The sequence below is a fragment of the Thunnus maccoyii genome, chromosome 1, assembly GCF_910596095.1.
Source record: "Thunnus maccoyii chromosome 1, fThuMac1.1, whole genome shotgun sequence".
NCBI classification, from domain to species: Eukaryota; Metazoa; Chordata; class Actinopteri; order Scombriformes; family Scombridae; genus Thunnus; species Thunnus maccoyii.
The window spans coordinates 10715333-10736040 of record NC_056533.1 but is presented as its reverse complement, the minus strand read 5'-3'; the positions used below and the strand labels follow the sequence as shown (position 1 = coordinate 10736040).

The 20708-nt window shown below is 41.8% G+C and overlaps 1 protein-coding gene across 2 annotated transcripts in view; it reads left to right on the top strand.

Annotated features, from left to right (window-relative positions):
- The window catches only part of LOC121894754 (granule associated Rac and RHOG effector protein 1-like), a 34946-nt gene that overhangs the window by 12174 nt on the left and 2064 nt on the right, over window positions 1-20708 (top strand). For both annotated transcript variants that reach the window (XM_042407585.1, XM_042407594.1), the window contains exons 2-13: window positions 1268-2705; window positions 10603-10815; window positions 11597-11737; window positions 11865-11960; window positions 12102-12263; window positions 12645-12803; window positions 14907-15004; window positions 15856-15981; window positions 16166-17262; window positions 18860-19025; window positions 19546-19683; window positions 19964-20039. In XM_042407585.1, the coding sequence (XP_042263519.1) occupies window positions 2202-2705; window positions 10603-10815; window positions 11597-11737; window positions 11865-11960; window positions 12102-12263; window positions 12645-12803; window positions 14907-15004; window positions 15856-15981; window positions 16166-17262; window positions 18860-19025; window positions 19546-19683; window positions 19964-20039 (2976 nt within the window). In that variant the 5' untranslated portion in view covers window positions 1268-2201. The remainder of the gene's footprint in view (window positions 1-1267; window positions 2706-10602; window positions 10816-11596; window positions 11738-11864; window positions 11961-12101; window positions 12264-12644; window positions 12804-14906; window positions 15005-15855; window positions 15982-16165; window positions 17263-18859; window positions 19026-19545; window positions 19684-19963; window positions 20040-20708) is intronic.

The following is a 20708-nucleotide window of genomic DNA, read 5'->3' as shown; positions in this document are numbered from 1 at the left end:
AATATGCTTGTTACACTTTATGGCTGTGGTTTGGTAGTATCACAGTGTTGCTTTCACTATAACAAGTTATTGTGTAGCTTTAGCGTTTTAACCATGAAGTAGACATGCTCGACTGCACAAATCTCAACACTAAACTGCATGGATTGTAACAAGATTACAACTTCATATTGAATAAAGTCTTTGTTACATATTAGTCACTCTAAAGAGTTTCTCAATTTCGTGTGGTTACTGTATAAATGTTACCTTTTGTTGTTTAACAACTTTATCTCTGAGGGAAAACAGAACCAAGAAAATCATGTTGTACATACTGACTACAAGATTCAGTATATTAGGTTTAAGACATGAAAGGCAGAAGTGAAGTGGTACTAACACTAATAAAATGTAAGATCAGTTTTATCCTTATATAAGCAGTATGAGTGAAACAGTAGAGCAAGTAGAGCAGACTTCCGAAACAATCAGTAACTTGAGTTTGTGACTGATAAGTTCGGCCTTGATGCAACATGTTACAAAAGTGGAGCAAGGCACCGCTACACTGCTTGCAAACAGTCTTGTGTCGTTCATGTGCAATGCAGAGTGTTTCCTCTAGGTTAGTGGATCATTTGGGAGTGGCCCAGCTACTAAGGGCTAAAGTCAAAGAGTTGACATATGTCAAAACTACTGCTATTTATTGGCCTTTTTGCCCACGCTCACTTGGTGCAACTTCATGCTTTGATTCAAGATATAAAAATATCTTGATTGGCACACCATGCCCTTTAAATGGGTTCTTAAATGGTAGAAATATATTCATAGAATGACAATTCTGAATCTCATTTCTTAGATATTTTTTTCAACTCTATGACGCATTAAGATATATTCTTGTATTGCAAAAATTGGGGATGTGATCCTCTGTTATTGCTCACATATCACATTACTTCCGCTTTCAGTGACCTGCTTATGAGGTTTTTATATTATTTGTTACTAGACAAACATTTTTTTTTTGATTGGATTTTTTTTTCTTCATATTTGTTTTCCTGTTACTCTACGTAACATATATGCTTGTCATTAAATTTGAATAAAAACTTTACATGTAATATTTGTCAGTATTTTTTTAATGAAATTGCTACAAGCTGAATAAAGTAGCCGCTCATCTATTGTTATGTTTTGAACTGCAAAAAGCAGTCCAAATTATTTTGGGGTGTAACATTAAAACAGTTGAAATGAAGCTCATCCTTCCTCTGTGACATGATATTAACCCTCTCTTCTGTGTCTCTGCCCTTTCCTCCCTTAGGAAATGACCTAGAGGCCTTACAGATACATTTGTGCTTTTGTCGCTCTAATCTGCATCCGCGGACAACAGCGAAATCTGGAAGCACACTTGTTTCCGCGGTGAGTAATATCTACCTCAGCCAGCAGACGAGGGAGAAACCAGGAAGCTGGTGGAGACTTCAGACAGGCAGACGGAGCTATCAGCTGGCCACTTGCTCACTGCCTGCCGAGTCCTGCTTTGTGAAGAGGATTTGAGACGGACTGGATCTGTCTGCCCTTCGCCTCCCACAGCTCCTGTACCAGCCAGTACACAAGAAGAGCCGAAGCCACATCCTCTGATTCCAGCATTTAATCATTTTGTTTTTTGTATTATTGTCATTTTCCCTCCGTGCTGTTGACCAGTGTCTCATTTTCCTTGGATTCACTTTTCATTTTTGCTTTCAACTTGTAACATTTTTTTCTACTTTTATTAGCGCAGGCTGGTATAGGTTATATATGTACATACATATGTGTATATATTCTACATACTGTATGAAGAAGGATTTTTTTCCCCATTCTGAAGGAAAGTTAATGCACTTTAAAACTTGGTTGTAGTATCACTTAAAGTAAATTAAGGAGTGTTTTTGACTTTTCCTCCCCTATTATGATAAGTTTGTTTGAAGCTGGAAACGGAGAATCTGGAGGTGTGTCTCTGCGTTTTTTTAAGCTGGGGCTGATGTGTCTGCAGCAGGGCTGCATGTAAGCATTTCACTCAACCTGCCAGTCTTTTTGATTGCCCTCCGACCTCACCCAGGCACACTGAGATGAGCCTCTGGCAGGTGGAATCCTTGAGCTGTCTTTTTACGTAACTTGAACAGTTTCAGGACTGGTGGGTTTAGTGTTTTTGTAAGGAGAACCAGAGCACTTTGTGGGGATAAAAACAAAAAACAGGAGCTTCCGGTGCTGTTGCACCACTTATGTATTGTTGTAGTGCGCAGGAAAGTAAAATGGACTACAAGCGTCGCTTTTTGCTCGGCGGGTCCAAGCAGAAAGTGCAACAGCACCAGCAGTACCAGATGCCTGAGCTGAGCCGGACCCTGAGCGCCTCCCTGGCCTCCTCATGCTCGGCCTCTTCACCCATTGGCACAGGGGTGGGCATGCCTGGAAGCTGCCACCAACCTCCCTCTGGTGCCACAACTGCGGTTGCCGACATCCAGCAAGGTATCTCTAAATACTTGGATGCCCTCAACGTGTTCTGCCGGGCCAGCGCCTTCCTCACGGACCTGTTCAGCAGTGTGTTCAGGAACTCTCACTATTCCAAAGCAGCTATGCAATTGAAGGACGTGCAGGAACACGTCATGGAGGCGGCCAGCAGGCTGACTGCAGCAATAAAGCCTGAGATTGCCAAGATGCTGATGGAGCTGAGCGCTGGGGCCGCCAACTTCAAAGACCAGAATGACTTCAGCCTGCAGGATGTTGAGGTAGGTTCTCACCCAGAACTAACACACCATCCCCCTATAACTACTTGTTGAACTACTTTATATACGGGGGTATGTCACGTTGTGTTGACTTAACCAGAATGACTTTGTCTCATGTCGATTTCCACTGAATACATAAAAGTCTACTGTTTGCACTCCTGGAAAGAATTGGTAAAGCTAACAACCGGAGGTGCTGATTTTAAGCACCACATAATTTATCATATTCATTTACCCATGACTCGTCTTCTAGCAGTGGTGCTAAGATGCTAAGCTGCACTCTGTCAGAAGTCTGGCTCCATGAATCAGTGTTTCCCTGCTCAAATAGGATTCTCACGCCCAGTATTAAGCTGGTGTGAGGATCTGAGGGTGAGGTGTGAAAAACACTGAGGATGTGAGAAGAAAAGTCATCTTTTGTCACTCTGAATACCACACCACCTTCCACAGCACTGATGCTGATGCATAAAACGTGAAACACTGTAGCCAAGGTGTTTTTCATGTAAGTTTAATGGGGGAGTGGGAGACTGATGCACTAAATAACACCATGGTTTAGCTGTGACGTGAGAATCATCTTTACTCTCTGTCTCATCTTCCCCCATTATGTCGCTCTCTCCTTTTACACTGTTGTTTTTCTCCTTTTTGTCACACCTCAATGATTAATCGAGAGATTTTTAGTTTTCCCTAAATGTCACAGAGAGATATACACACGCGTCTGACCATTAATTCCACGCTAGTTTATCTGTGGTTGTCACCATTTACACAAGAACCAGGTCTGCATCTGCACTGTGTCATATCTTGTATGAATGTATTTGCTCAACAGAGCTGATGGCTTTATTAAAAGGGACAGAACATGAACATTACTTAGAAGAGTGGACCTAATGGCTGAGATGACTGGAAGTCACTGTCAACAATAACAGTAGTAGTCTATGGTTGTTATAGAAACCCCTGTTGACCCTTTCTACCAAAGCAAGACTGTGTCAGACCCATTTAAAACCCAGGTCAGGAGGTTCATGAAGCCAGGTTGGAAAACACATGTTGACACTGTCATACTTCAAACACAGGTTCATGTCAGGTTACTGGTTCAGTCTGAAACGGGCACCTGCAAAAGATCAAGACACAGACGAAAAGGAAACAGGTTTTCCTTCTTTGAGAAGTAAACCATGAATTGATAGTTGTGATGGAAAATCTCAATTACAGTATTTATCAGAGCAAGTCCAATGATCAATTTTGCTGTAATCGAGCTGCCTTAAGAGGTGGTCTCTCGTGATGTGCTATGTACCACACCCAAGCAGCCCCCAGCCTGAACCCCATCCTTCCCTTTTCACTATTTTTTTTTTTTTACTACATCTGTTTATTATTCCTCCATTTGATGCATAGCTGTGAGCCTGTGGAGCTCCGTGTGTGTCTGTCCACTGTCCTTCACTGTTTTCTTTGACAGCAAATAGGGCTGCACAATTAAATGTGTATTACCACATTGTGACAATAGTTCAGTAGTTACTGTGATTTTTATTCACTTATAATACTGGCAATTACAAAAAGCCCATAATGCAGAGATACAAGTTCTAAATGACAAACTTTTTTAAGTATGTAGTGCAAGATGTTAAGACCTTGTCTAAATCCCATCCAAACTTTGGATCCATTCACAACAAACAAACAGACAAAATCCACAACAGTTCCAGGCTGATACTCCTCTCCACAGATAGTATACACAGTACTACAGGACACTACACAAACCACAGACACCATAGGAAATGGCTAAAGAAAGATATTTTAACAATTTACATGTAAATATTAGCTGAACCAAGACCATTTACACATTTATATATACTTTCCTCCTCTGGTCTATCATCTTGACCACCAATTCGTCTCGAGTTTCCTTGCTTGCTGGCGTTCAGACTCCCCAGTTTCACTCTCCTCATCAACTTCCTCTTCGCTTCAGCAGTATATTTGCATCAACAGTGGTTTCTCTGTTTCACACATCAATATTCATATTAGTACTTACTAGGACTTGATCTGTGGTCAACTATGGCCTATTCAAGACTTTTAAATCAAATTTCCATTATATATGATATCTGGAAAAAAATTTAGCAGCATGCTCCAGGTGACTGTATATAGGTGAAACACTGTAATATAAAGCAAAAATAATGGGGATTATCAACAGATTTTCCATAATCCTTTAGCATGTAGCAGGGAGTGGGTAGATGGCTGCGGCCAAGACACTGGAGGGACTGCTGGACCTCAGTGGATGTGGCTGAGCCCAAAACAGGAAACACTTTTGCACCGCAGTCGGTAAATCTGACTCTCTGTGGTCTTGGATATGCACAGATGAATATTAGAGGAAGCCCAAGTCTGTGAAAGTTTAGACCGCATGGCTTGGCACTCACACTTGCTGTCTGGCCCCGGGCATAAAGGGTACGGTTGTTTAAAGCAGAGAAGGAAACTACACTAATACTTAACTTTACAATGGCCTTATTCCAGTGTGTTCGTTGTATTAACCTCTGAGGGGAAAAAAAACTGCACGTACACAATGTTATGTTGGTAGAGTTCAGAATAATGTGTGTGTTACATGGGAACAAAAAATTATTTGTTTTGTCTAATAACTTTCTTATTTGGAAGTATGAACTCTCTCACTAAAAAGTGAAAAGCTGAGGAAGATCAAGTGACCAAAACGTGCACCCGAAATCAATTTAACTTGCAACAGCCTTTATGATTCTATGATGAGTCATCTATGGCTTTGGTTCTTATTCACTCAAGTGGAGCTTTGTTTATAAGTTGATATCTACACTACTATCTCCCATGGTTTATTTTGTAGATGAAGAGAGCTCAGTGTACACACAGATTAAACTTGTTTAGATCTAATAATAATGATTGCAGCTAATTCAGCCAATCCCTTACGATGTGTTGTGTTTGTGACTGTAAAAGGGATTTTCCTATGTTTGCATGCGTTGAGGAATGCTGTTTGGCAGCTGTTTGTATTATGAGGTCTTCAAAAAGAACCAAATGCATTTCTGAGTTTGGGGAGTTGTGGTATGTGAGTATGTGGCTGCTCAGAGTGACGCCACTGCCAAATATGCATGAAAATGTCACGGTTTGTTTAGAGGCCGTTTGTCGAGCTTGTAAGTTTAGACCACAGAGTGAAGAGCAAGAGGCAGACAGAGAGGTCTTCACAACCTGAGAGACCTTCACGGCTGCTCTAGTCGGACAACTGCATAAGCACTCCCAGCCAACCCCAGAAAAACAACCCCATGGGGTAAAGCTGTTAAAAATCACTCTTGGCATCTTTGAGATGCAGCATACTTGCAGGTGGGGCTGTGGCTCAGGAGGTAGAGCAGATCATCCCCTAATCGCAGGGTTTACCATTCGAATCCCGGCTCCAAATGTCACAGTGTCCTTTGGCAAGACATCGAACGCCAAATTGCTCCCGATGGTCATCAGTATGCAAGTGTGTGTGTGTGGGTATGTGTGTGTGTGTGTGTGTGTGTGTGTGTGTGTGTGTGTGTGTGGGAGAGAATGGGTAAATGAGAGGAAAAATGTAAATCACTTTGAATGAGAGCACTGTATAAATGCAGTCCATTCAACATAGTTAATGAGTTGGATTTAAACTTACTGTACAAGGCTGACCAGCCTTTCATATCGAGGTAAAGCAAGGCTAACAAGGCTAAACAGGTGTGTGATAACTGGTTTCAAATAAAAGATAGGGAAACCTGCTGCTCATGGGCTGGTGTTATGCCCTTCCAAAATATCCCCACTTCACCAAACCACATTGCTCATTTAGCTGATGAGATCGTATCTAGTAAGGCTGCAACTAATTCATTTTCATCACAGTATTAATATTGATTAATCTGATTCTTTTCTGTATTAATACTTTTATCTATAAAATTTCAGAAAATAGTGAAAAAGCCCATCACAACACCCCAAAGCCCAAGATGAGGTCTGCTTATTGCTTGTTTTTTTGAGCAACAGTTCAAAACTCAAAGATATTCAGTTTACTAAGCAGGAAATGTTTTGCTCTTCATAAATAACTTTAAGAATGAATCAAACATGAAAATGGTTGCTGGTGAATCGATTAAGTTTCAGTTCAAGAGCACTAACTTATGTAAGCAACCAGTTCTAAGAAATTCAGGGGTCAGGACATTTGTGATCCTACAATGTTCCTGTTTTTTCACATGATTTTGTAAAAGGGAAGACGCATAAGACTTCAAATTAAGAGCCAGGTCACCAGCAAAAGACAGAGATTGACTGTTGACTTTAACCAACCATGATAGGCTGCTTGTTTTTTTTCACAGGTCAGTCAGCGGTGCAACATGACCATCTGGTTATGATAAAAGCCTCACACTTTGTTTCCCTAGAAGAGGTCTAGATCTCAGGAACACTGCTCTCCTAGATTCGGTGCACTGATAGTGCAGGTGTTCTCAGAAAATAGAAGTATAAAAGTTGATTGATTCATGATTCGCCTTGTTTGGGCTTGAGAGGGGCCCGTTGTCGGCTTGGCTGTGCTGCACTCTTATTTCTCATATTTTCCATGACTGTGTGGGATACTGCACAGCCAATCACATGTGTTATCCATTATCTTGTGCTGTAGCCATGTCCTCATTTTTTTTCCTCACTCGGTTATTGTGGACGACTTTTGAGTAACGCTTTGAATTGTCAGCTTGTGCTCCTGCTATCCTGTGATCTTGATTAGGATACACTGCATATGTTGATATCAGTTTGCATTATCCTCATTATCAGGCCATGTGTTCCTTCTGTTATCTATTATTTGTCTGTTTTGCATACACACATAATCCCCATTGACTGATTGAGTAGTGATTAGTTGCTCAACATTGACGACGGGAGCAGGAATTTCTCATCTTGTGCACTCTGGATGTGAGCTTGTGTTTATCAAACCTCCCAGAGTGAGCTGGAAGCAGGCAGAGGGATAGGCAGTATATCATCTTATTTTATACATGTGTGCTGAGTTGGAAGAGTCAGACTTGCATTTTACTCTGGTTGTTTTCTTTCCAATCAAACACATAAAACCTGTCTCATTTTAGTAGCATAATAAGGAAATGATGAAATAAAAATCCCATGATATTTTTGTTGTATCACGCAGCACTGGTCAACACACTGACTCAGGATTACTGAAAAGGCTCTCAAATTTTGTTTTTTTTTCCATTTTCATTTGTCATTTTTCACATTTCACACAGTTTGAAAATAAAAAAAAAAAAGTTTCTTTGCATATTTCTTCAAAACACTAGATACTCATGGCACGGTAGCAAGCAGGTTTCTCTATGTAAACATGTTGTCAGGGATAAAGACACTGGCTTTTTATCCTTTGACCTTTTGGTTCTGGGATAGGCTGCCTGACCGGTTATCACTAGCAAGAGAATTTTTATTTTTATTTATTTGTTAAAAGGGATGTTAGGAATAATAGAAATATGGATATTCCTACCTTTTTAAAGATTGACTGATCTGGCCTTCAGGTCAGGAAACACCTTGACATAATTTATTTTTTGTATTTTTTGGGGCATTTTGGCTTTTTGACAGAAGATGGTAGAGAGGGGACAAGAGAGGGAGAATGACAACAAAGGTTGTATCAAACTGGGGATACTGCAATTATCGATTACATATAGCATATTCTATACGATTACATAGTATATGGTATGTGTCTTAGCCACTAGGCCATCAGGACACCTCAGCATTAGTTAGTTTTAAATTAAACCCAGTAGAAATAATAGAAATAGAAATAACGACCCATCCACTAGCTGAGATGGAAAAAAGCAGTGAAGCAGGCAGCAAAATTCCAAAGTTGTGGCTCAAACATTCCATAGAGGACGATGGATTTGCCATCACGTCCTGTTTTGTAGTTGTTATGAAAACAATGAAACTTCCAGCAAGGGGAGGTTTCATGCCTTCAGTCATTTACGTACGTTAGTTTTGGTTGCTATGAAGTGTGGTGTTGAGGAATGAACGCCGCTGTGACTTGTTGTTCCTGTCTGCCATCAAAAGCAGCAGCATATTTCTGTCTTTACAACTCAGCCTCCCCCTTGAGATATTTTCAGCAGCTACCTGAAAAAGAAAACCCTGTGACCATGGAGGACCCTATGGTGTCCTGTTTCTCTTATTTTGCTAGCAGGACAACAAACAGCCTCTAAGCCTGGGCTATTCTGTCACCAAACAAACACACACAGTCGCAAACTGGGTAGGTGTTGAGTGATGTATGTCAGTCTGAGATATTTGGTGTATTTCAGCAGTGTTGTTATACTTATAAGTATATATAATATATCTTTTTAATACATTTTTACATTTAAAATATACACAGAGACAGAGGAAATGATGTGGAAACCTGTACAACACTTCTGAACCACAAATCCATATGTGGTCAAGGTTGATGTTTCTCAAGTGGTGCCTTGCTTTCCCTGGAGTGTCATTGTTTTGTCCACAAAGAAACAGTGTTTCAATTGCTAAAACCAGTTTTTACAGTTTTTCTTTTTTTCCTACACTAGGATAAAAATAAAATGTAAATGAGAGGCAATGATTAAAAGGCAGAAGTAGATATGTCTATAGCAGAATTTTAAATATTGATATTGTATTTCAAACTAGGCTTCTCTTTTTGGCTCACACTCTCTCTCTCTCTCTCTCTCCTCACAGACACATGCACACATACATATTCAGTTAAATGTGTTCTCCTTCTGCCTTTTGCTTGCAAATATAAATACACATTCTCATGTTTTTATTTGTTTACAGCACAGGATTTAGCACAGATGCAGACACATGCACATGTTTAGTGAGCTGAAATCTGCCCTGGCAAGAAGTTTAATTTTTAAAGATGTTCTGTGTTGATTTGTGCTTCATGACACGGCCTTGGCTCTCAGATTCTCGGTACAAAAGGCGCTTGCCTATTATGGTATTTGCTGTTGCAAACAGTAGGGAAACAAGGCAGACGTGTTGTCTGAAGAGGAGACGGTTATATATTAGGTTGTTGGATAAACCTGAGCTGATTGTGTTTTAGTCAATAATCACATTGGATGATTATACTTTTCCAGGTGTCCTAATCCTCTTTTTGAAGTTTGTTTTTAAAGATGAATTTTATTATGAATAAAAGGAACAGCCTGAAGGCAATCTGCTGATATAGTTCCTGTGATTTTGTTGAACTGAAAACAAATGTGATGAGTCAACCTTTTTAATGGTGAGACATTATTATTGGAAAATGTCATGTGTTGTAACAAATATTTATCTTAGCTCATTCCAAGGGAAATGTGAATAAAAGAAGTCTATCAATAGATTTCCTAGAACTAGATATATACCACAACCACTTTTCATCTCATGTTCATGTTCGTATAGTGTGGAAAAGGAAATAGTAAAGCGAGGCAAGTTTATTTATATAGCACTCTATCATACACAGAAATCATTCAAAGTGCTTTACAGGAAAAAAATAAGAAGAATACAAAGATTTAAAAGATAAAAGTATAAAATAAGATCACACAAGTTTTATAAAAGTACAGACAAATTTAAAACTGAATTAATAAAATAAAAAAACAAGATTCAGTAAGAAGATTAAGGTGCTTTAGTAATTCAAATTTTCACATTTTAGTTTCGTAGTTGCTGGATCTTTTTGGTCGATCTGGCCTGAAAATGTACAAAATATTGGAGAACAGAGTAAGTTCTTGGTGAGGGAACCTCTCATTATGTGTGGTCCTGTTCTATTAGAAAACATTAGTATGTTGGTAAAGTAGAACTAGAAGCTGGTTACGTACAGTGTTAACCAGTCACTGAGGCATGTGGAAATACATGTTAGTTTCCTACCCTGAGGGTAGTTTTATTGTTTGGTGCCTCAAACATCCGGACTTGCATACTCTTGAATGTTAACCTTCCTCACAGTGAGGTATGCTGCAACAATAATCTCTGCTTTGTCTCTCCGCAGGTACTGGGTCGGTGCTTCCTCACAGTGATGCAGGTCCATTTCCAGTTTCTATCACAGGCCTTGCAGAAAGTCCAGCCTGTGGCTCAGTCCTGCCTGGCAGAGGCTCTGGCTCAGGCCCAGGAGCGTTGCACCAACGCCCGCTCCCAAAGCTCTGACCTCGGGCCCCTCACAGAGCTGGAGGATGCCTCCCGCTCATGGAAAGGTGCAGCTGAGGTATGCAGCCACGAGGCGCCCCTGGACTCTTCCTGGTCTGGGGTTTTGGAAATATGGGGTTTGTCTGTGTGAGGTGAAAAGCTGACTTGTTAGACATTCCTGAGAAATGCCAGCCGTTTATGATTTCCAGCCACAATTTCCTACTCCCTCTTTTTTGGGCTGCAGTTTGTCTGTGAACCTGCATTGCTACGTTCTGTACCCCTCTAAACCCCAAACCATGTAAGGGAGGCTGTTTTGTAAGAGGACCTAACTAATCCCCAGGCTAATCAGTCGCTCTCGCCCATTTTGAGCTCTGTTGTATACAGTGAAGCAGAGAGGAGGATAGTGGGTTGATTGATCTGTTAAGCCCTGACATGCAGAATGTTAGCCCTGAAGGGGACTAGGCCTGGATAGATCCTGGTAGAATGTGCTGGGGGGGTGTTTAGACAGTGGGAGGTGGCCAGGACTCTGTTTCAGAAGCCACACACACTTTAAGCATCTAAAAAGTCTGATTCTATAATGTTATAAAATAATCTTAACATCTGTTTTGTCCAAATGTTTTTTATTATTTCCTGAGGTTTTTGAAATATTAAAAAAAAATTTGTTTGCAAAACCTCAGGTTACACTAACATTTTAAAAACACATCAGATAGGTTGATTTGTGCTATACATGCTTAAAAATGTTCAAATGCTAGATGCTAGTACAAGTATTTCTTTCTGTCTGTGAGATTGTGCAGTAATAGTGTAGCTGTTCCTGCTGCCAGTCTGACCCAGTATTCTGCTGTGTACTGCTGTGCCCTCAGGCTACGGCGAGGCTGAGAGAGAGGGGCCGGGACGGCTGCCTGGCAGGCATCCAGGTTCAGCAGCTCTTCTGCTCCAACAACACCACCATCCCAGAGCACCAGCTGAAGGAGCTCAACATGAAGATTGACAATGCTTTACAGGTGCTGTATCAACCCGTAGACCAGGGCAGGGAACTACAGTCTCAAATCAAAACATGTTGTTTTTGGTGATGAAAAAGAATGAAAGTGATGTTGGATTGATAGCTGTTAATGTTTTCTCAATCTGCAGGCCTATAAAGCAGCACTAGAGAGCCTGGGCCATAGTGAGTACGCACTGAAGGCCGGCTTTCATCTTAACCCCAAATCTGTGGAGGCAGCCTTACAGGTGGGTTAACTCTCACACATGTTCTTTGAAAATCTTGAAAGATTAAGAGAATGATTTGCTGGCAGGGGTAAAGTTTGAAGATGAATGTGTTTTTGGCTGTTGAGTATATGTTTGCATGTCTGTGTGTGTGCGTGTGCGCAGGGCTGTTGCAGTGAGGCGGAGGCACAGCAGGCGGGCAGGATGCAGACCACCTCCCAGCCCATCCAGTGCGAGCTCCCTACCATCCCTGTGCAGATCGGCTCACATTTCCTCAAAGGAGTGTCCTTCAACGAGTCAGCGGCTGAAAACCTCAAGCTGAAAACAGTATGGCCTCTGACCTGACTGGCCAGTTTTATGCTTCCTCTATTGTTCGCCTGAAAAGTTAAAATTGCCCTTTTGGTTTCAAAAAAAGGATTTAAGTTTCAGTCATCCATCTCTCACAATTGTGCTTTGTATCTCTGTCTCCTCCATCCATTCTTGGACGTATGTTATGTACAATTTATATTTATAAAAAAGATTAGTCTGTAGTTTAAAAACAAATCAGCTTTTTTTGAAATTTGGTTGAATTTTTCGAGTGATAACCTGAGCGTGTACGTCGGCTGGTGAAGGCTCATGTAGCGTTTTTAATAGCATCTGTAGTGTAACATCAGCAGACGGTAATGGCAGACTGCTTTGTTGATGGCGCACTGTGTTTTGTCTCCTCAGCACACGATGCTGCAGCTCATTAAGGAGGCGCTGGGCCAGAATGGAGTGACCCCCAGGGACGACTCTCCCGTCACTGAGGTCCTCAACCAAGTCTGCCCATCCAGTTGGAGAGGAGCCTGCAAGACAGCTGTCCAGCTGCTGTTTGCTCAGGCTGGTCTGGTGAGTAGAGATGTTAAAGACGAGAGTTGCTACAGTATGTATTCCTTCTAGAGATTATGTGAAACATTACGCAGTTTTTTATGATAAAATAAATAGGGTGGAACACATATATCCTGGTGAGATGTGAATGGATGTTCATATACTTTAAATAACATTTTCTGTATGTCACTAATGTTCTTAACCAGAACAACTTCATCTGATCGTAGCAGTAACACAAACTTCAATAGCTACTGTATCTCATCCCCATTTTAAGCGACTAATAGTATGGTTTGCAAAGGTATGGTGACAGTGTCTTGGCAGCATTGAATAGTATTTACTAAGTATGTATTTTTTAATTTAATGGAACATTTCTAACTATTCTTGAGAAAAATATAAAAAAGGAGGAAGTAGATTTTTTTGATCATGCTGTGGGTTTCCTTCCCTTTTACTTCAGACTTTTTCAATTGTCAAGAACAAATGGTTCTTCAAAAAAATGTCACCAGAAACACTTGAAAAGTTGTTTGTTTAGGCTAGTGAAATCTCAGACACATTTCTTGAGTTGTACTGTGTTCTGGTAGCAATGTCCTTTTGTGCAAGATGTACAAAGTTGAACAGTTGTGTAGAAAGCTTCCTATTTGACCCTCATTCAGTACTTTGGTTCTGTTAATATCTATTACCATTGTGTAGTTGATACTAGAGCAGTGGAGAGGAGGCAGCATGTTGACATGAACAGGCCTGTTGTTCTTCACTGACACTTCTGCTTATTTACTGAATCATGCCCATTTTGTGCGTCTGTGAGTTTGGCAACTCGCATCCCATTGTTTGTCAGATTTGAAATGGAGATGAGGAGATCTGTCTGCTTGCTTTGAGGCAGCCGAGAGGTGTAAACAAACACCACAGAGACACAAAAGGAAAGAAACATTCCTGCCGCATCTGGGCGAAGGATGGGCTCGTCTGGGCGGGTCTGCAAACAGAATCCCCCCCCCCCCCCACCACCACCCTCCTGTTGAAAAGGAGAGTCACAAGGAGGAGGGTCAGTGGCAGGACTCTCCTTAGGGTAACACCAGTGTGTTTATTCTCCGGTGTTTATTTCCTCTGTGTGGTCTGCTCTGTTTTGTGTGTCAAGCTGAGGGAAGTGTTCCCGTCCAGCCCTGCCAGCCCCGTGCTAACTGTAAAACAATCCCTGGATGATGAATGAGCGCTTTGCATTAGCTTCTTATCTGAGCCTATGGCCACTCAAACCAAAATAGATCACACCGCAGCGTCCAGGAACACACACTCAGACACGTAATATCTTCCTTACACTTTTTAAAACACTTCCATATACATACTCATACACTCATCGTCATTCCTGCCTTTTTTCTCTCTCACAAACTCTTAACATTCACACGAAGAATCACCATATCTGTTGTGTTTTCCTTCCCAGCAGCATTACTCACCGGTGACTCCCTTTTTCCTTCTGGTTATGACTTTCGGAAACCAGTGAAGAACTTGACCTCGTCTATTTTGCTGCTGTTCCTTCTTCTTCCTGCCCTCAGTGACCTTATCGCGTGCATTTTGACATAGCTGATAGACTCTTTGTGTCTATGCGTTGCTCCCTCACAAGGGCAGCCTGGGGTTTCCGAGGATACACCTGCTCTTTTAATAACAATGGTCTAACTTCCTGCAATACAGGAAGTAGACTCCTCCCACCTTCCCTCCCTCTTTGTGACCCAGCTGTGTCGGTCTCGAGGAGCCAAGGCCACTTTCAAAGAACTTGCAAATATATTTGACTAGCAGAAGGCAGGAAGGCTAGCCTGTTCGATGTCACTGACTGATTGAATGCGTTCGACTTTCTCACCTTGAACCACCTCTCACTGCTCGGTGGGAAATTAGTGCCAGATGCCAGCAAAAAGCCTCCGACTTCTCTCTGTGGTTCATAAGGTTTTCTACATTACCATGGCTGCTAAAAGTGCAAAAGAGAGCACAAAACCAGACTCTCTTGTTTTAAGACTGTGTCAGTTTTGTTGTGTTGTATTACATGTTGCTGCTAGATGTGTAGAAGAGTCATTATTCAGTACAACTTTGTGTATTTCCTTTTTCATCTCAAGTTGCTGATGCAGATGTGTGTGTGTGTCCCAACAGGTGGTTGTTGATACAGCTCAGATTGAGAACAAGGAGGCCTATGCTCCCCAGATCACTCTGGAGGGATCCAAGGTGGTGGTCCAGGTTCCCTCTACATGGTGAGTACAGCAAAAACTTCTAACGGTAGTAGATGTCCAGCTGTGAAATTTGATATTTACATGTTCTTTTCTATTGGTCATTATTATGGGTCAAATTTTGCTACTCAATTAATACTCCCATCTCATTGTTGCACCAATATTTGCTAATGTGGTTTTATGTACACAGCAGAATGTAGGTGTAGCAGAGTGACATGACTAGTTACATATGTTAATCTAATGTACACAGTCAGACATGAGAGGTGAGAGAGAATAGTCCATAGGCATAGTCAAAGCAGGATGTAAAACGGATCTTTTATTCACGACTGGGATCTGCTTAACAGACATGCATACATATACATACCCTCAAAGAAAGCAGGAAGTTGACTGAGGAACCTCCATTAACCTGCTTCATATCTATACAGCTGTATACATTCATGACTGAAAGCAGCCAATTAAAACAACACTATATGTTTGCCCACTTAGTAACTTAGTAACCATTGGAGCAATTAAATGGAATTCTGGTAAATCTTGTGAGCAAGTCAAGGTTATTTGAGAAAAGGGAAAGAATCGCCCTTCATAAACCTCATTCTGCTTGTAGTTTATAGGCGTGCAGTTGTGTGTGAAGTTTGAATTGGCATTGAGGAAAGGAGCCGTATGTGTGATTTCCAACACTGAGCAGTCTGTGAACTGAAAATGGATCCTTTCAGCTTGTTTTTGCCTCTTTTTTTTTTTCCTTGTTTATGACTATCACATGTCAGGTTTTCATCTATTCAGCAAATGCACCTGGGCTTTTGTGTGTAAGACATTGTGTTGAATGTGTACTTCATGTCCTGTCCTGTCCTGTACGTCTCTGTGTGTGTGTACATACTCAGGTGTCTGAAGGAAGACCCAGCCACAATGTCCTTGCTCCAGCGCAGCTTGGATCCAGAGAAGACACTTGGTCTAGTAGACGTGCTCTATACAGCAGTGTTTGACATCAACAGGTGGAAGGAGAGGAAGTGAGTGGATTTTAAATAATAATGAATCATCTAACAAGTGGAAATGTAAGCTTTCCCAGCTAGTGTTATTTACAGGTTATGTGTATGCTACCTGTTGAGATTTAGGCAAGTGAATTCATATTAATGTATTAAGTACTTTTAATACTAACTAATGAAATACATGTCTTTCTCCTCTGCTAAAAAGAGAGCAAGCCTTGCCAACTATCCAGATACAGCTGCAGCGGGAGAGCCCAGAGTATGGCGGCCAGGCAGATCTGCCACCGGGCACCAGCTCCAAGACCTCTAGCGGATTGCCCAAAACGATATCTAAGCTGACTTCCAAGTTTACCAAGAAGGTCTCATCCAGCTCTAATAGTGGGGGCAGTTACTCCATCCCCAGCACCCCATCTCGCAGCATGCTAACAACCAGTAGCTCTGAGGACAAGGCCAAGAGCTTGGGCCACAATGACGGGAGGCTACACAGCATCCTGCAGATGGGCAGTCTGTCCTGCACCCCCGACTCTGCCCAGCAAAACCAGCTGGCCAACGGCTTAGTGTCTGATGACCAGGGGATGAACCTTCCTACTGACCAAGAGATGCAGGATGTCATCGACTTTCTCTCAGGATTCAATATGGGCAAATCCCAGCAGGCCTCTCCCCTGGTCAAGAGGAGGAACTCTGTGGCATCTGCAAACCCTGCTGAACTAAAGCCCCCGAGTGGACCTCCGCCAAACTCCCAGGCTATCTCTCACAGTGCCCTACAGCCCCAAACTCAGACCCTGCCCCAGCCCCAGCCTCCACCATCAGTGCAGAAGCAGCAGCCTCAGCCGCAACCACAGCCACCTCCTCCACCGCAACAACAGCAGCAGCAGCAGCCCCCCCCTCCACCTCAGCAGCCCTCCCCACAGGCCCTGCAGTACTACCAGCACCTCCTGCAGCCCATCAGTCAGCAGCAACCACCACCTCCTCAGCTTCCTCCTCAGCAGACCCCGCCCCAGGTCCTGCCACAGCAGCGAGTGGCAAGCAAGTGGCTTGGCACCTCTGGGCAACAGCCCCAACCTCAAGGCCCCCCAGCAGGGTTGTCACCCCTGGGTCCCATTGGGCAGTGGGGCTCACCTGGACTGCCAGATCTTAGCTCAGACCTGTACAGTCTGGGCCTGGTCAGCACCTACATGGACAGTGTCATGTCAGAGATGCTGGGTCAGAAGCCCCAGGGTCCCCGCAACAACACCTGGCCCAACAGGGACCAGAGTGAGGGAGTGTTTGGAGTCCTGGGAGACACGCTGCCCTTTGATCCAGCAGGTAAGACCCACCTCCCTTTTATATGTTCATGAGGTTTTCTCATGTAGATCATACACATCAGACTTAAGAGTGATATCATTCAACTCAAAACAAAACATTGTTTTTATGTAGAGATTTTTGGGCATATTGAAGAGTATGAGATGAGCCAGAGAGTCAGTCTCCTTCAGAACTGTTTAAGTCAAGACGACTTTCATGCTGCATTTTTGTGAAAATCAGTAAAGTTTCTGCACTGTAGGCCAAAAAATTCAATATTTTCCTTTTGTGTCCTACATTTTCCTTACAGGCAAATATTGCGTGCACATGTACCGTTTCATTTTAAAAACTTGCTACTGAGCATTGTAACAGATGTGTGTGTTGAGTGTTTTTGAAGCTTTATTGTCCTGTGAACTTCCAACAGCTTGTAAGAAGGCTGATTGGAGGAAGTCAAAGCTGACATGAAACAAGTGGATAGTGGCTGAATTGTGGTTGATTTTAGTTTGAGGGTCAACTAATCTCAAATTTGGTATTGTCATTTTTTAAATTTATTTATTGGTAAACAAAAGCTTTTCATTTATTTTCTACCTCAGTCACCATCTTGCATAGTGGACCTTTTACTTCCTCTTAACAAAGGATATAAATGTTCGGAGCAGCATTTTTTACAGACTGTGCCTGTCCTCTTTCGTTGTATAAAAGTGTTTCAAGCATTACATCAGCAGTTGGAGGGGGGCAGGCCTGGAGCTTTGCTGACACCATTGTTTCATTATTAAAAAAAAAAAAAAAAAAAAAAGAGAAGCAGCTTAGTAATGTTTTTATGACTTACCAATGCTGTTATTAGTTAGGGGCTCATTATATCAGGAGACTAATGTTAGAACAAGCTGGTGGATGTCCTGAGTTACCTCCTGACTATTTATTCCAACTGAAACCATTACGATGCTTACAGGGAGGAAGTTATGTCTAAATTCAAATCTTTATTGTCCCATAAATGAAAATCAGATCAGATGCCAAGAGGGACTACTATAGCATTATGAACGGCAACATCATTACACTTAAATAAACAGTGTAATGGCAGAGGCAATAAATAAGTCCCTGTTGGTTTTGTCTTTAGCTCAAGCAGTGAAGTGGTGTTAAGAGAGTCCTGTTCAAAACTAACTGTCTAAGACAGTTTATCGGGCTGCATTTGTGCATTTAGTATCGCAGATATCTTGTTATTATAATACAGTGCAGGTGTCATGTCATGCTGCCAGGTGGGGTATTTAAATGTATTTGATTCTATTTATTATACAACCCTCTAAGCATTCAAGCATATTTAGGACAGTTGAGACCCTGATCAGAATAAAATGGTCAATGTAGGTCAGATAGTATGAGCAGCTGTTTTCAGCTGCGACTGTAAGTTGACAATTTATGCTGAATTTAGATTGCGCCAGTTGCTATTTTTACAGTGCAGCAGACTCTTTTGATTGCAGTCGAGGCCTTTTGTGCAGGGTTGACTTATGCCCTTTGTGATTTTTCTGCTGTGGTAGACAGTCTGCCTAAACTGATTGAGCTCCAGGGAGCAAAAGAGAAAAGCTGAGGGTGTCAGAAACTCATAGTAGTGTTTATCCTCCCTTTCCATGCGCAGTTGGCTCTGACCCGGAGTTTGCACGTTACGTCGCCGGAGTCAGTCAGGCCATGCAGCAGAAACGGCAGGTGCAGCATATCCGTCGCCCCAGTAACACTCGCAGTAACTGGCCAATGCCTGATGAGCAGCACAGGACCTGGTCCCACCCAGAGTACTACAGTGAGGGGTAGGTATCCATACACGGCATCTCGGCAAACCACTTACCCACCTCTGTATAGAAAACTTTTCCAGCAGTTTTTTTTTTGTAGTTTTAAAACATACACACAAACACACACACATAGATAAAATGCCTGATGCCATTGTTCAAGATGTACTTCAGGCAGCAGTATAGTGCTGAACTGTTATTTAAAGCTTAGTTTCAACATAGTGTACACATTAGTGTTGAGTGATGTTGCGATTCAATTATTAATATGGCAGCCATTATAGATATGTGAGGCATTTACCACATTAATCATGGCTGTTGTCATTTAATTCCTCCCACGAATGTGAGACAGTGCCATCCTGTTTACAGCTTAATCCAGGGAAGCGGGCAGAAGTAAACAAGTGGCCATTACTGTGGTGGCATGTCACTTGTAAACCCTCATCAGGGTGTTCAGACATCATCAAATAAATGTAAACCTGTGGTAGCTTAAAATAACATTGTTATGAGTATAATAAACTAACACCTCCTCCGTTTGTGTCCTCAGTGAGGCTGTAAACAGCAGCTGGTCAGCCAATCAGGGGGACTCCGCCAGCTCCAGTGATGAGACGTCTTCAGCCAATGGTGACAGTCTGTTCTCCATGTTTTCGGGGCCGGACCTTGTAGCGGCAGTTAAGCAAAGGAGGTAAATCTAAAATAAAATATCTCAAATTTCAGCTACTTATAACCAAAATATATTAGCTTTATGTTAAGTATTGCTGGCAGAGACAACATTGCAGCCACACTGGTAATTGTCATTAACACAGTTACCTGGGCTTCACTTGTTAATATTCCACACTCACATAGCTGAACTGTGATCTTTCCTCTCCTTCCTTTTTACCACACACTTGTTGATATACAGTGTATTGCATAAAAATGTTCCAGCTGTATGTGATACAGTTCAATGTAAAAATCTTTGTCTGCAGAAAACACAGCTGTGGTGAGCCAGAGGCGTGCACCCTGCCCTCACCACCACTCCATCACATCGGGGATGATAACCAGGTAAAGTTGGAAGCCCTCCCAAAGTACTAAACATGGAGCTTATTTTACAACTAGAGGGATCACACCTCAAACTTCCTGTGTAAAAAAACAAAAAACACATTGTCATACTGCCTCTCAAGGCACGTTTGTAGTGTCTTGAGCTTTCATTGTTAAAAAAATCCCCAAAATCAGCTGAGCAACAATAACCTTGGAGTTAAGGTGCCATGTGGTCCCACCAGTGTCATGAAATTTTGTTTCTTGGCACAAGGTGTTAGAAAATTGAATTTTGTGTAAATCACATGTAAGCTTTGTGACTCATTTAGCTCTCTGGGATGCTCTTTTGTGTTTTTTTTAAATACGGGTGTCAAAAAACATTATGGCTGAATTTTACCAAATGTATACACACAAGATCATTTAAAGATTTGGAGAATGTAGACAAACTACTCACATTTCCCTTCAAAAATGAACCACAAGACTTTCATGAGGGAGTGGATACGCTGGAAAATGATGATTCCTCTTTTGATGAGAAACATGAATTTCCTTGCAGCTCTCTTGCCACCTGTGAAACACCCGACTTAGTTGTACATTTCACAATACCAGTCAGAAATTGTTAGGCATCGGGATTCAATCTTTTGTCCTAATTTTTATGTATTGGTAAGACTTGATTTTTGATTGTATGTCCGACCTTTT